The 14433-nt window shown below is 43.9% G+C and overlaps 1 protein-coding gene across 1 annotated transcript in view; it reads left to right on the forward strand.

Moving 5' to 3' along the window:
• SLCO2B1 (solute carrier organic anion transporter family member 2B1) overlaps positions 1-14433 on the forward strand; it is a 770532-nt gene that overhangs the window by 434234 nt on the left and 321865 nt on the right. Inside the window, exon 6 of the mRNA XM_069640200.1 lies at positions 5551-5772. Within this exon, the coding sequence (XP_069496301.1) occupies positions 5551-5772 (222 nt within the window). The remainder of the gene's footprint in view (positions 1-5550; positions 5773-14433) is intronic.

A 14433-nucleotide genomic window follows, 5' to 3' on the forward strand; every position in this document is an offset into this window, starting at 1 on the left:
AAGGACCAACGTTTATAGCAGGTTGTAACAATTTAGGGCACCAGGAGCAAGGCCACCATGGCCCAGTATAAGAGCAAGTGGACTAGGTTCTGCCACTGGGCAGACTCGAACTGTATCAACCCCCTGGCTTGTACCCTGGATGACGTGCTCTCTTTCTTGGCGCACCACGCCCATTCATGCATGCAGGTAGACACTTGCCGCACCTACCTGGCAGCCATTGGGGCTTACAGAAACTCGGAGGAGGAGATATTTTCCTCTTCCAACCCGATTGAAAAGAAACATTTGACAGGACTCGCCAGGCTCTACCCGCCCATCAAAAGGCTGCACACCATGTGGGACCTCAACATAGTTTTGGGTGCCCTGGCGCACAAACCATTCAAAGCAATGGCATCCGCGGAAGTCAGGCTGGTCACCATTAAGATGGCCTTGTTAGTCGGCCTTACCTCGGCTCGCATAATCAGCGAAATCTAGGCACTGGTCGCCTTAGAGCCATATACTACTTTTCACGAGGTAAAGGTAGTCCTGCGGATACACCCAGCATTCCTACCTAAGGTGCCTTCCGCATTCCATCGGAATGAAGAAATAGTGCTGCCTATGTTTTTTGCTGAGCCCAAAGACGAGGCACAGAGAGTTCTACACTGCCTTGATGTCAGGCGTGCCCTGAAATTCTACTTAGACAGGACCAAGGGCTTCTGCAAGTCTGATACACTTTTTTTCACTTTCGGTCGATCAAGACAGGGGTATTAGGCCTCCAAGGCCTCAATAGCCCTTTGGATGGTCTCGGCCATCAAAGAAGGTCACGAGGGACAGCATAAGCCACTGCCAGCCAACATGCATGCCCACGCTTTCAAAGCCAAGGCAACGGCCATCGCTTTCCAGCGGCATGTCCCCTGGCAGGTCATAAGCAGGGCGGCCATGGACCACCCCTGCGGCTTTCTCCAAACACTACTGTTTGGATGCCAGTTCTAGATCAGATGGGGCCTTCGGACAGGCGGTTCTTAGAAACCTGTTTCCTTTAGGAAGGTCTCCTCTCCACCCTGGGTCTACACTCAGTTGTAAACTCCCATGCAGTACTAAGGAAAGGGGACGGGACGTAAGAGTAATTATAGTGACTAACGTACTCTTAGTCATTAGTCCCCTTTCCTCCGTATACGTCCCACCATCCTCCCCCCTAATAAAACTGGTGTCATTAGGCAATGTTAATCTGTTGTCGACGCGTCTATGGGGACTGAGGTGTGGCGATGGAGGGCGGTGTCAGGGCAGCGCATGCTCCCAGGACCGTACCCTGCATGCCTCTAAATTTAAAGGGAAAGAAGGTTTTTTCTGGTGAAAAAGGTTACGTCTTCCGTCCCTAGGAAGGGACACCCATGCAGTATGTAGGAAAGGAGACTAAAGACTAAGGCCCTCATTACGACCCTGGCGGAGATCCATGGTGCAATTTGCACCATGGACCATGGCGCAGAGCTGCCAACTCCGCCATGGGGGTTGGCGGACTTACCGCCCCATTCCGACCTTGGCGGGGCGGTAAGTCCCCAATCCCCATTTACCCTTCCCCATTCCCATTTTTGCCCCATAGGGTATAATGGGAGTGGGGAAGGCGTTAATTACGCCACCGTAGAATACGGTGGCGTAATTAACGAGGGGTCCCATAGCGCCATGGATTTTTCCGCCCGGAAAATCCGGGCGTAAAAATCGCCATGGCGCTACGGAAAGTCCTAATCTGGCGGAGAGGTACGCCATGCATTACGCTGGCGTAAACCCCTCTCCGCCAGGGTCGTAATGAGGGCCTAAGAGTACGTTAGTCACTACGGAGAGAAATCTATAATTTCATTTGGGAGGACTTTTTTCTTAAATGATAATTGCCTTGTCATGCCCACAAAGCAGTGGTCGAAGTGGGCGGGAGCGTTTGGCAGCAGTGCTCATCTACTTTTTTAAAATTAATTTTACTGTTCCTATACTTTTTCTTTAAAACTGTTCCGGAATGGTTTCTTTTTAAAATAAAAGTGTAGGAAGAAGTTGAAACTTGCACTTGACTGCACGGCACTGAACGTTCCTTTAAACAGCAGGTTTGTTTGTTTTGGAGTTTGGATAGTGCGTGGGGGGATGGGGTTTGTGGGCAGATACAGTAGGGAACATAGTTCCACTTCTTTTTTTTATGCACTTCGACAACCGCTGCCACAAAGGCGGTGGGACAGGGTGTTTTTTCCAAAATATTCCTGGCGTTCGCTTAACATTGTATTTTTTCTATGTATAGTGAACAAGGAACGAAACAAGGAAAACATATTTGTCATGAATCTTACACAGGGTTTAGACCCAGTGGGACCGAGGTAATTGAAGTGGATCATGGGGCATGCAAGGGAGTGCATAGTAAGAATGATTCAAAATGACAGATCATTGCTATGCATGAAGGATAACCAAAGAAGCATTGTCAAAGACATTAGTTTTCCCTTGTTATAGTGAAAAGTAATGATCAAATGTACACATGCACAGCACGCACATTAAATAACACCCTGTTTTTTAAAATCCACATCATGCCAGATTCTTCAGGCTAAGTGTTATTATTACCCAGTTTAATGTGACTCCTTTTACTAATCTTATTAGGATGAAGGGCTGTGTCAGCCATTTCAGGATTTGACCTTATGAATAGCATGCTGTCCAAATGTGTGAGGCGAGTACTTACCTACTGAGGTATATAACCAGATATTAATAAACACAGGTAGAGGCACACATACACGTTAAGAAAACATATGTATGCATTCTTAGATTTTTCTAACATATGCCAGATATTATCAATTATTATTTTATTTCTTTATTAACTTTTTCATAATGCGTGAACACCGCCCAATGGGCATCGGAGTGCTGGACAACAAACAGATCAGCAGGATAAAAAAAAGAGTCGAGAATCAACACAATGTAAAAAAACGAATATAAGGGAACATAAAAAGTTTCCATTTTTTTTTACAAAAAATAACTAAAGTGGAGTTTCTAATCAAATCTCTAAATCTAGGGAATTCCAAAAATGATAAAAGGCTTGATTTGCAGTCTTAACTTTAAATGATCACTTTGTCAGCCAAGTAGGAAGATTTGTGGAGCACCACTGCCCAGCTGTTAGGATATCCTTTCTTACCAGCAAGAGCAATTAGAGATCAACCAGGACAAGGAGAATATTATTGAATATTTGTGTACAAGGGACAAAGCATACTCTAAAATAAAAAGATCTTAAAGTAGCTGATCACATTTAGCGACTACAGCCAAGATAAGTTTCCCTCCAATTATCCAAGAGCCTGAGTTACGGACGAAGCAAGAAGGTGGGAATATAAGATTTAACTGGAGTTTTCACAGAATGTTTGTGATCTAAACAGAAGCTAGGAAATTTGGCAAATGGTACCAAAGAGAGAGAGAGAATCCGGCAGATTTCAAAAGAAGTCGCCACAGCAGGATATCTGAAGTTTTATCAGCGGGAGCTAACAAAATAAATTCCATTTTTCGAAGGATTTAATTTAAGACTAATGGAAGATATCCAGTTAGTGATCTCAAAAAGGTAGTACATCATCAGCTGAGGAGATTTTGAGATACCAGTGAGTATGATTAGCATACTAATGGATGAATAGGACTAACCTTCCAAAATGTTCACCTGATGACTCATTAAACAAATGAAACAAAAAAAGAGAACAGAATTGATCCCTAAGGAACCCACAAGTAAAAGAAAGACAGGTTGACCGAAAAGGAGCTAGTTGCACGGATTGAGATTGTTCTGAAAGAAAAGAGTGGAGCCATTTTAACACTAGACCGCTCAAGCGCATTCAGATACCCAAAATGGGCAATAGAGCATCATCGTACAAAGCGCTGAATGCTACAAAGAGGTGTAATAATACTCAAAATTCACAACAATATTAAGCGCAGCTGTTCCTCTACTACCAAGATCACAAAATCCTGATTGGTAAACTTGGAAAAGATGATGGCGGTCAAGACGGACATCTAGTTGTGTGGCCACTGTTTTTTCCATCGAATGTTTTTCAAATCACCAGGGTCAAGTGAAGGCTTCTTCAATAAAGGTGGCATCAGTCCCAATGTTAAAAAAGGAGGAACGCCTCCCTGTACGAACAAGGTATTAATACATGTACTGCGTGATCCAACAGCACATTTCCCTCAAAAGCAGTCAGTAATAGACTCATCAGCATACCAAGTCAGATCACAACATAATCTGTAAAGTTTTGGATAGAAATGATTGGTTGCTTGCATAATGTTGATCACCTTGCCGTGATATGCTAAGTATAGACATCGGGCCCCATTCCGACCCTGGCGTTAACCAAGGCGCTATTAGCGCCTTGGTTGACGCCGTTATCTCTCCGACTCCGCCATGGTGAATGGCGGAATTACCGCCCCATTCCAAGGTTGGCGGGGTCGGTAATTCCCCATTCACCATGGGCCCTTCCCCATTCCCATTTTTGCCCCATAGGGCTCAATGGGAATGGGGAAGGTGCTAATTAAGGCACCGTAAATTACGGTGCCGTAATTAGCTCCAAGGTCCCTTTGCGGGTTGGTTTTTTAACGCCTGCAAAAAGCAGGTGTTAAGTTCCAACCCGCAAAGGGAACTCGGAATAGGGCGGTAAGGGTTTAACCTACCGGTCTCGTTACCGGTGACCGTTAACCCTTACCGCCCGACTCGGAATGAGGCCCATCATATGCTAAAACTCTTTCATTGAGAATTGTGCCTACACAGTGTGACCGTTTGTTGGGTACTGACAAAATATTATCTAATTGTGTCCATCATTTGCCATTGTTTCCCAACGATACGCTAAGGTGTACACTTAAGATGTGTGCTGTTGTCATGAAATGGCTCTCATTTCCCTGATTTGCCAGATATAGCCATCCCACGCACAGGTTCTCACGCTATTTGCCAAGTCTTATGATGCTATGCCCAGGTGTTTCCATAATATGCCAGGAAGGGACATGCTCATGCATTGGCATAACATTTGCATCCACTTCCAATGTGTATCATCCATAGCCATTACATGCACTTGCGCTCATATCAAGGTTACGAATTGATACTATCAACATTTTCTAGATACAGTCATCTTAAGCAAATCTCAAATCAAGGAAAAACTTGGTGGATAGAGTTTTGCCAAACAGGTCGGACCACAATGTCAAAACTTTAACTACTCAGTAAATATCAGTTAACATTAACCCAATAGGCATAGTGACCATGTTTCTGTTATTGGACGTCCGCGGGCCACTCAGGGGCTTTTTGGCATTTCTTAGGAAGACCCAATAAGCCTTCATTCTGGCGAAGAAAATGTACTCTTTGGTTTATACAATGGAATTAAAGTGTGCAACTTACTCTACATTCAGAGTTACCATCAGATTTGGAGCAAAGCTTTTCTAGAGCAACTGCGGTCCTTACATTTTTGTAAGCATTAGTTGTTATTGAGTGAATACACTTATAGAGAATGCTAATGCCCTGAGTCAATTAAATGTTAAGTAATAACATATACACCAGAAATGTATGCCTGATGATGGGTACACATTTGTTTTGTATCCAATCTGCAGGTGTTTACAGCAACTTGACGGACATTTGCCAGCCGGACAGTGGTAGCAAGACCCTGAGTAATTCCACATGTGCCGCGCAGTCCATGCGCGGGGATACGCACGTCTTGTCCTTCCTTTTCATTGGACAGTTTCTTCTGGGGGTTGGAGGCGTGCCTATTCAGCCATTTGGTATTTCTTACATTGACGATTTTGCCAGCAAAAGCAACTCTCCCCTCTACATTGGTAAGTTGATTATTTTGGGGTGGCATGTCATGTATCTTTAACTTCCACATCCCCATCTCCCCCAAATGTATTTTATGATATGTTACTGGGTCTTGCAAGAGGACAGCACTGGCCATTTGCATGGACTCTTGGCGCTTAGTCGGAGCAGAGAAGAGGTTGTTATTCAGGTGGCTGTGCCTGCATGAAGGTGTCCATGTTCTCTGTGTGCGGTGTGAGTCAGAGATTTGGCTGAGTGTGGGCATGTAGGAGGATTATCTGAACAATCAATCCATTATTTCATACACATGCTTGTGACTAGTATTGGATTCTTCTCTTGTGCTGGTGATGCTTATGTTATGCTAAGTAGATATTCAAGCATTACTGTAATTCGACCTGTTTTGAAAAGAAAATATTCAGGAGTAAATATGATTTTTTTGGGATGATTTCAAAATGACAATGTTGGCTAAACGTTTGTGTCGGTCTTCTGGTTTCAGTCTTCAGAGTATGGGACATAGTGCAATTGGAGAAGCACAGTGTCCTGTCTGCTTGTGGGCCTTTGTAATAACGCAAGACAAGTTGCGATATGGGTACCACACAGTCCAGGTTCTGGAACATTCAGCGCTACATATTGTTTGAACTATTCATATTTTATATTTTATTGAGCTCTACATACAGATTTAACTATATGCCTGCACCAAAAGACAACAATGGACCTCATTACGAGTTTGGATGTAGCCATGCCATTGTTAGCGGCATGGCTACCCCCAAACTCGGGTCCGGGACCCGAAAAATGGGAATTACCGGGCCATTCCGACCTTTGCGAGCCCGGTAATTCCCATTCGCGGGACCCGGAACCGGTACATCCCCATTCCCATTTGAGCCCCCACATGGCTTAATGGGAATGGGGAGGATGCTAACAATGGACCTGTTAATGACGGGTCCGTTGTTAGCATCCTGTTCTGCTAGCGGGTGCCGCTCTGCATGTCTGGTCTGACCAGCCGTACAGAGCGTGACCCGCTGCAGAACTCATAATGTGGCGACCCGGTATGAACGTTGCTGGTCCCTTACCAGCACCATTCATACCATGGCGCTACAGTCGTAATGAGGCCCAATGTCTCAATACTTTATTTATTTATTTATTTGAATTTATATAGCGCACAGCAGCCCTGGGGCATTGTGGCACTGTTACAGAAGGGTGCTTGGTACAGACTTAAATAGGAGGAACACACAATGCAGACAATATAGACAGCAGAAGAGAGATGTGCGTGTTCTTTGGTTACAGAGGAACAGCATAGCAGGCGAGTGAGAATGTTGCAGGTTACAAAGAAATGACATGATTAGTTGAACATAATCTCGAACGATAATTAAGAATACAACTTTTCTAAAGAAGGACACAAAATCAAATAAGATTTAAGATGAGAACAGAAAATTGCACGGTGCGGTGAGGCACGAATAGGAAGTGGTAGAACCGTCCGATATTTAGGAATCCGAAGAGAAAAGGAGAGAAAGTGAAATAGAGCACTGAGACGTTTTGGGTCAGTGACACGAAATTGTGATTGAGATTGAAAAAGGCTTAAGTGCAGATGAAAGGAAACTAGGGATACGAGTTAAGGTGGGACAAGTCTATGCATGCATTTATAGATAATGGTAATCTGAAGTGTGGGGAGAAAGTTATAAAAGTATCCTAATGGCAGAGTCATAGACCGAATGAAGGGGAACGAGTTGATCAGCGGGTTGTCCTACTTAGAGAGAAGAACAGTAATCTAGGAAGGAGAAAACCAAGGAAGAAAAATGAAACGAAAGAGCCTTTGTTTTGTTTAAATGTATTTTTTCTGTGTGTTACAGTTTATAATAAAGCTTTCACACAAGCTTTCACACAAGGAAGCAAATATAAAATGCAGTATAAAAATACATCACCACCATGCAAAGCTGAACCTAGTACAACAAATAAGTCTTACCACTTAAAATCTGAGAGATAAAAGCTATAACAGCAATACATTTCAGCATTTCCTGCGCATTAGGAATCCTATGCCACAATTGATCTAATGATAACATGTGTTCATGATAAATACATCTTTGGAACCAATACATTTGCAATGACGTAAGGGAGTCATAGGTAATTAACAAATGTAATAATGTTGTAACCTCTGTGTGACAGAAACGACATAGACGCTCAGACCTAAGTATATCAGATCTGGCCCACAACACTTCCATACTTAAAAATAAATTAATTTTATACTTTAGAAACTGAAGTCTAAAACTGTGCTACGGATGTTTAAGAAGGTAGCAAGGATCTTCATTAATAGCTTTGATTTCATATTGAGCAGGATCAAACAAGTGATAATTAAAATTTGATCTCGATTAGCCATCAAATCATGCTCAAATAATGTCTTTTTAACATTGTCGGGCGCAATGCAATCTCCTGTGAGCCAGACTTTGAGAATATTATAGGGATAGAAGTCATAGGTACAGGCAGTATTGGAGATGGGAGAAGAGAATGAAAGAGGGCACCAAGATTCCAAGTGGACGATTAAATAGAGAGGGAGGAGAGACGGAACGATTGCGATGGGGGAACAGGATTAGGAAGTATAGCAGGAACATGGATTACTTCTGTTTTATTGGGATTCAGATGAGGAAACTGAGAATTCATCCAAGCCTTACATGGCTGAAGGCAGCTGGAAATGGTTCTCATCAGAAAAGTAGAAGAACGATCGAAAGATCTGCAAACCATCTGCATTGAAAGGAAGAGATAACAGAAGAAAGAGGGATCGTCTAGAGAGAGGAAAGAATAGGACTAAGAACAGAGCCTTGAGGAGCACAGAATTATAAGGGAAAAGTTATGGAACAGCTTCCTGGTCAAGAGGCCTGAGTCGCTCCAATCACTTAAATATGGCCACAATCACTGGAGAACTGGGCCAGAAAGGGAAACGGAAGAAAGAGAAAATAAAAGAGTGAGATGATCCACAGAATCAAAAGCAGCAGAAAGGTCCAATGCGGCTACAGGGAAAGAAACTTTGTTATGACGAGCTTAAAGAAGAGAATTGGCGACATACAGATGAGCTGTTTCAGTGGAATGTAGAGGCACCCGATTGACGAAGTGGAAACATAGACTGCTGGTCCAGATAGGAAGAATTGTGGGTATAAAATAACCTTACTTTACATATGAAAAGAGGTAGAGCAACATTAGCAGGAAGAGAAAGTTTTTTTTTATAAATAAGAATAAAAGCATGTTTTGACTGCAAAGGGAAAACAGAAGTAGCCATGGAATCTTTAAAGAGATCAGTCAAGAAGGGAAGGAGGCAGGGATAGACTTTAGTTATCAAAGGGAAGTAAGACGGACCTTGTAGAAGCTGAGGGGTAAGCATGAGATAGAAAAGAAGCAACATCATACTCAGAAAGATGATAGAAAGAGGAGAAAGGAGAAGAGAGAAAGGAGAAAGGAGAGGAGAGAGCGTCAGAGGTAGATGATGGGGGGCACAGTGGGAAATCGGTCAGAAAGATGTATGTGAAGGCATAACTTTACTGGAGAAGCTGTGGGCAAAGTCCAAAGAAGAAAGAGAAGAAGATGGCTGAGTAGGTTTCCAGAGAGATATGAAGGGCGGTTAAGGAAATTGTGAATCAAGAATGGAGGTGAGAAGTGGTTTACACAGAAGTTGCAGAATCGGGTTGCAAACTCCAGAATATCCGGAGAGCCACAGCTTGCAGACCCCGGCTTCCATAAACTTTTTTAAAAATGCAGCTTAGCAAATGTTCTTTACAATAGGTGTTTCCTAAGCGATGTTTGAAGTGCAATGGGCCATATATGAATGGACTGCAGGTTACGAAGCTTGCATGTCATGTTATATTTAGGCCATAAGATGAGCCATTTAATTGTTCCTTGAGGTAATTCCTTCTAACTGGGTGGTGGTTGATCTCAGGAGCTACTTTCAGCTCTGCCGATCGGTGCTTTATTTCGGTAACTGAATTGCACAAAATGTTAAGAATGGGTAAGGCCCCCAGACCCAGGGTTGTAATGTCTGCTCTCTTATAGACGAGCACAAATCTTATTGGGACGATGGCTACGAGGGGATGTTGGTGTGAGATGAGTTAAGGATCATCAGGCAGTAGAAATGCCATGTGGGCAATTCCATTTTGCACAGTGGGATTTCCAAGGGGTCTATTTTCCAGGGGAAGAGGGTTGGTAAAAGTGGTGGAAAACACAGTTTATGTCATTTTTACTGATCTGCCGTATTTTTGTGCATTTGTAAGTCAGAGTAAGGGAGCCGGCGGACATTGCAAGTCTGCTTTGCATTCCCACTAGGCTTACAGATGCGGGTGCATTTACTTAAATGCTGGATTTAATGCAATGAATTCCTATGGAATCTGCTTGAAATGACCACCTGGTAAAAGCAGGCAGATTCTATAGGAATCCATTGTAAATGATTCATGCAAAGCCTGCTTTGCAGGTGACACTTTAACGTCACCACTAACGTGGTAGAAAAGTGAAGGGTAAAGGCAATCTCGCCTATGATTCCCCCTCACTTTTTGTAGTAAAAAGTAGCACAAATTGCCCGGTGGAGACTTTTAGCACAGAACGACACACTGAGGCATTCTCCGCCTTGAAATTAATGTGGGGGGTGGAACATAACCCCAAGATCTTTATTAATGGGGTAAAATGTGGTATAGATTGTATTTCAGAAAGCAGAGTTTGTTAATAAATATAATTTAAAACAGAACAATGCATAGAATTGTACTTTGAATCTTTCATGAATACCATCCTGTCAGAGAACTCTTGACGAAAATGTACATTTTGTCACCTTTAATGAAGGTTGGCAAAGCCTGTCTGGCCTACTTTTTGAAATGTTCAGTTCCTATGAATTTTATTTATTTATTTATATATTGTTTGCTTATTAGGCAATTATACAGGAAGTCAATACTGTTTCAAAGCACCCACAGGGCATCAGGGAGAGGACATGGGAATGAGACACATTAAAAACATAGAGATATTAAATACAGTGGAGGGGAAAAAAGGATTAACCTACTACGCCTTGTGAGTATTCAGAACATACAAGTGCGGAAGGAATGGGCAGTGGGGGTAAGTGCTGGGGAGCCGGTGCTCGTGGGTGAGCAACAGATGAAGGGCAAGCTATGGTAAGTGCGAGCCTCCAGGATGGCGGGTGTGCTGAGTCAAGTGCTGAGGATAGACAGAAACTGGGGGTGATTTGGTGTGGGAGGTCAGGTCCCCAAGAATGCATAAGGGCCCTGGACACCAATCAAACCAACTGCAAAATTGGCAGAGGAGTGGAGGCGAGAAAGAGGAGCTAAAGATGAAAGTCTTGAGGAGCTTACGGAATTTAAGAAAATCCTGCTAAAGACACAGCGGTAGAGGGAGCCTGTTCCATAGAAGGGAACCAGCTGAGGAAAGCGATCAACCTCCTGCCCTGTGTTTAGCGAAATGCTTTACACACAAAGAGTTGGCGCCAGAGGAACATAGAGGTCTAGAGGGAGAACATTTAGTAAGAGAGAGTTGCACATAGTGTGGTCCCCAGCCCCAGACAGCCTTGTGGATGACACAAAGCGATTTTAATTTAATCCGTGAAGCAACAGGGAGCAAGTGAAGACGTTTTAGGGCAGGAGAAAAGCAGTCCCTGGGCTTGAGGCCACAAATAATTCTCACTCCCCTATTGTGGATTAGCTGGATGGGTTGCAGAGTGGAAAAGGGTAGATTCAGGGGGAAGGTGAGAAAAGGTAGAATTCCTTTGAGAAGGAAGAGCTGAAAGTGGGACTTCTTGCAATGTCCTGAGTGTGCCGGAGGAACTAGGGAGAGGAGTCGAAGATGACTCCAAGGTTCCAGGCTTCAGAAGAAGGTGAAGGGTGTGAGCCCATGGAGGAAGGCCAGTACGAAGGGAAGAAGGTGGGGGCAGTGGTACCAATGGGAAGGCTTTCTGTTTTGCCGCCATTGAGGCAGAGATCATTGGAAGTGCACCATGCCTGGATGGCAGATAGTCAGTTAGGGAGGAAGAAAGGTGCAAGAGGGTTAGCAGGAAGTTTTAAAAAGAGTTGTGTGTCATCTGCATAATGCTGGAGGTTGGGGGAGAAGGAGGAGATGAGTAGTGCAAGCTGAGTAAGGTTGATGTTAAAGAGCCATGGGGAGAGGATGGAGCCCTGGGGCACACCACATGAGGAGAAGGAAGTAGGAGAGGAGAAGGTGCCCAGCATGACTTGGGAGAAGCGATCAGTTAGGAAGGAGGTCAGTCAGTCTAGTGCCTATTCCGAGATACGAAGGGTGTCAAGGAGCCTTTGTATGAGGATGGAGTGGTTGACCGTGTCAAAGACAGAGGAGAGATCAAATAGGAGGAGGACAGCTGAGGAGTTGGAATCAAGGGATGCAAGCAGTTCTGTTTAGAAGAGCAGTTTCTGTGCCTCTGGATGCTCTGAATGGATTGGTCTTGAAGACCACCAACTTTCAGTGTGAAAGTTGAGTTGGGGCAAGGCCAGCTTCTCCAGCTGTTTCCCCAGGACAGGGGTGATGGAGATAGGGTAGTAGTTGAATGGACAGGTAGGGTCTGCTGAGTTTTCTTTTTTTTTAGGAGGGGGTACTCAAGGGTGTGCTTGAAGGAGGTTGGGAAAGAACCAGAGGCAAAAGAGTGGTTGCAGAGGTCAGCAAGTGCGGGGGCAAGAGAGACAATGTTGTCTTTGATGGTTCTGGATGTGCAAGGGGAAACCTGTTTGGAAGAGAACTTCATGGTCTCTTCCTCTCCCCTGCTGATCGGTCTGCTTCAGTACCCTGCTCCTGGCTACCCTCTGACTTTGGGCCCAGGTCCCTGCCGACCCATCCACTAACCCACACTTTCTCCTGGCAACCCCTGCACTTGGGTCTGCATCTGTAACCCTACAGTCCCCTTACCTGCACTTATCAGACACCCCTTGTCTGCACGTTAAACCTTGCACTTGCCACCCTGCTGCACTGCCAGTTGTTTTTATCCCTTGCTTAGACCTTTCCTCTTCTCTCATCCCCCCTGCTCTTTCCCACTTCCCTCTATCCTGCACCTGCACGTTCTCAATGTCACAGGGCCTAGTAAGATTGTTTTTTTATCCTCCATTGTCCCCCCCTCGCTTGCCCCGTCGCTCTCTGAAGCACTTGTGTATGAGCACGATACAAATAAAATATCATATCATATCATGGAGCGGACAACTCTGGTGGCTTCTTCAGGTGTTACAGAGGTGAAGGAGGCGTAGGAGGAAGGAAGAGGCAAGGGAATCAGGAACCCTTTTAATACAATCATTTTTCAAAAGCCGTGCCCACCTCGCTTGGGGGGTGTACACTTTATCTCCTATTTCCATGATCCTCTTGTTGTGTAACCAAAACAGAAGGGACAGCTCCCGTCAATCACTGGGCCGGGGGTAGAAGTGGGTGTACGTTTTGTGACAAGGACGGGTAGAACTAAGACTAGTGAAGAATACTGTTTAGTAATCCAGTCAATACCCCCATATCTCTATTCCTCATCCCAGTCCTTGCTTGTGAAACAAACCAAATCCAATTGGATGAAGTTCCAATATCAGGAAATTCAGTAGTGAGGAACTGCTAATCATACAAAGTATCCAGCTGTAACCTCACTCAAAAGTGATTGAGTTATGTAGTGAAAAGAACCAGGACTGGCACATACACGTCATTGAAATGGTGGAATGAGAACCATATTGATTCCCCGCTGCTACTCATAGCTCTTAAAACCAGGACCACTAACCAGGATGTTGATATTTGTTACAGAAGGCCATGCAGTCCCGTAAATGTGGCCAGAAGCATGAGGAAATCCAGTTGAAGGCCTGGTGTACCTAAATCCCAGTCCCAGAGAAATCAGCAGACTTAAAGATGAACGGAGGGAAGTGGTAATGACAGCAGGGAAAGTTCCCCCACTGCCCCAGCATCTACAATCCTGAGTCTGGGGAAGACAATTCCCTGATAGCAAAAATAGTTGACAAGTGTAGAAGGCCCTTAGCAACTAGTGGTACCACGTAACAATTCAGGGATAAAAGAGAAAAGAAGTGTCTGTAATAGTTCAATTAACAGTGAGCACCACATACTAAGAAGAAGGATCTCTTGTAGAGACTCAATTACCTTTCATCCCACCTGATTCCATAAATCGCTTAAGTGATAAGGATATACATTTTCATCCACTATACATTGTGAGACCCACCAACTCCCAGATCAGTAGAGCATAGGTATTAACAAGCAATATTCCATGGCCATTGGAGGAACAATAGGTAGCCACGTAGATAAAAGAGATATAACCTCTAAAGACTGCATAGGATGGTAGAAGAAGATTGTATTGAGCAGGTTTTCTATTGTTTTGCCAAATAAATTACTTAATGTGATAACCTTCCTTAGATTAATGAATTGTTTACAACAGATCAAATGGTTTTCATCACAAACTCCCGGCTTCTTTCCCCACAATGTTTCTTTTTGGGTGATTTTAATGTTCCCATGGGTAATACATCATGTAACTATTTTAACTCCCTTCTTTCCTTTTTTGTGTTAGCCGAATTTTGTCTGAATTATTGTTCCCCCAAATCATATCAAAGGGAACATTTTGGATAGGATTATTTGTCCCCAAGATTCGAATCAGGGTGTTCAGCCTATTAAAGTTGACTGATCTAACCATCTATTGATATATATTTTGTTAATTACACATCAGGTTTCCTCTC

Source organism: Ambystoma mexicanum, chromosome 7q, assembly GCF_040938575.1.
Source record: "Ambystoma mexicanum isolate Mex_15411 chromosome 7q, UKY_AmexF1_1, whole genome shotgun sequence".
NCBI lineage: Eukaryota > Metazoa > Chordata > Amphibia > Caudata > Ambystomatidae > Ambystoma > Ambystoma mexicanum.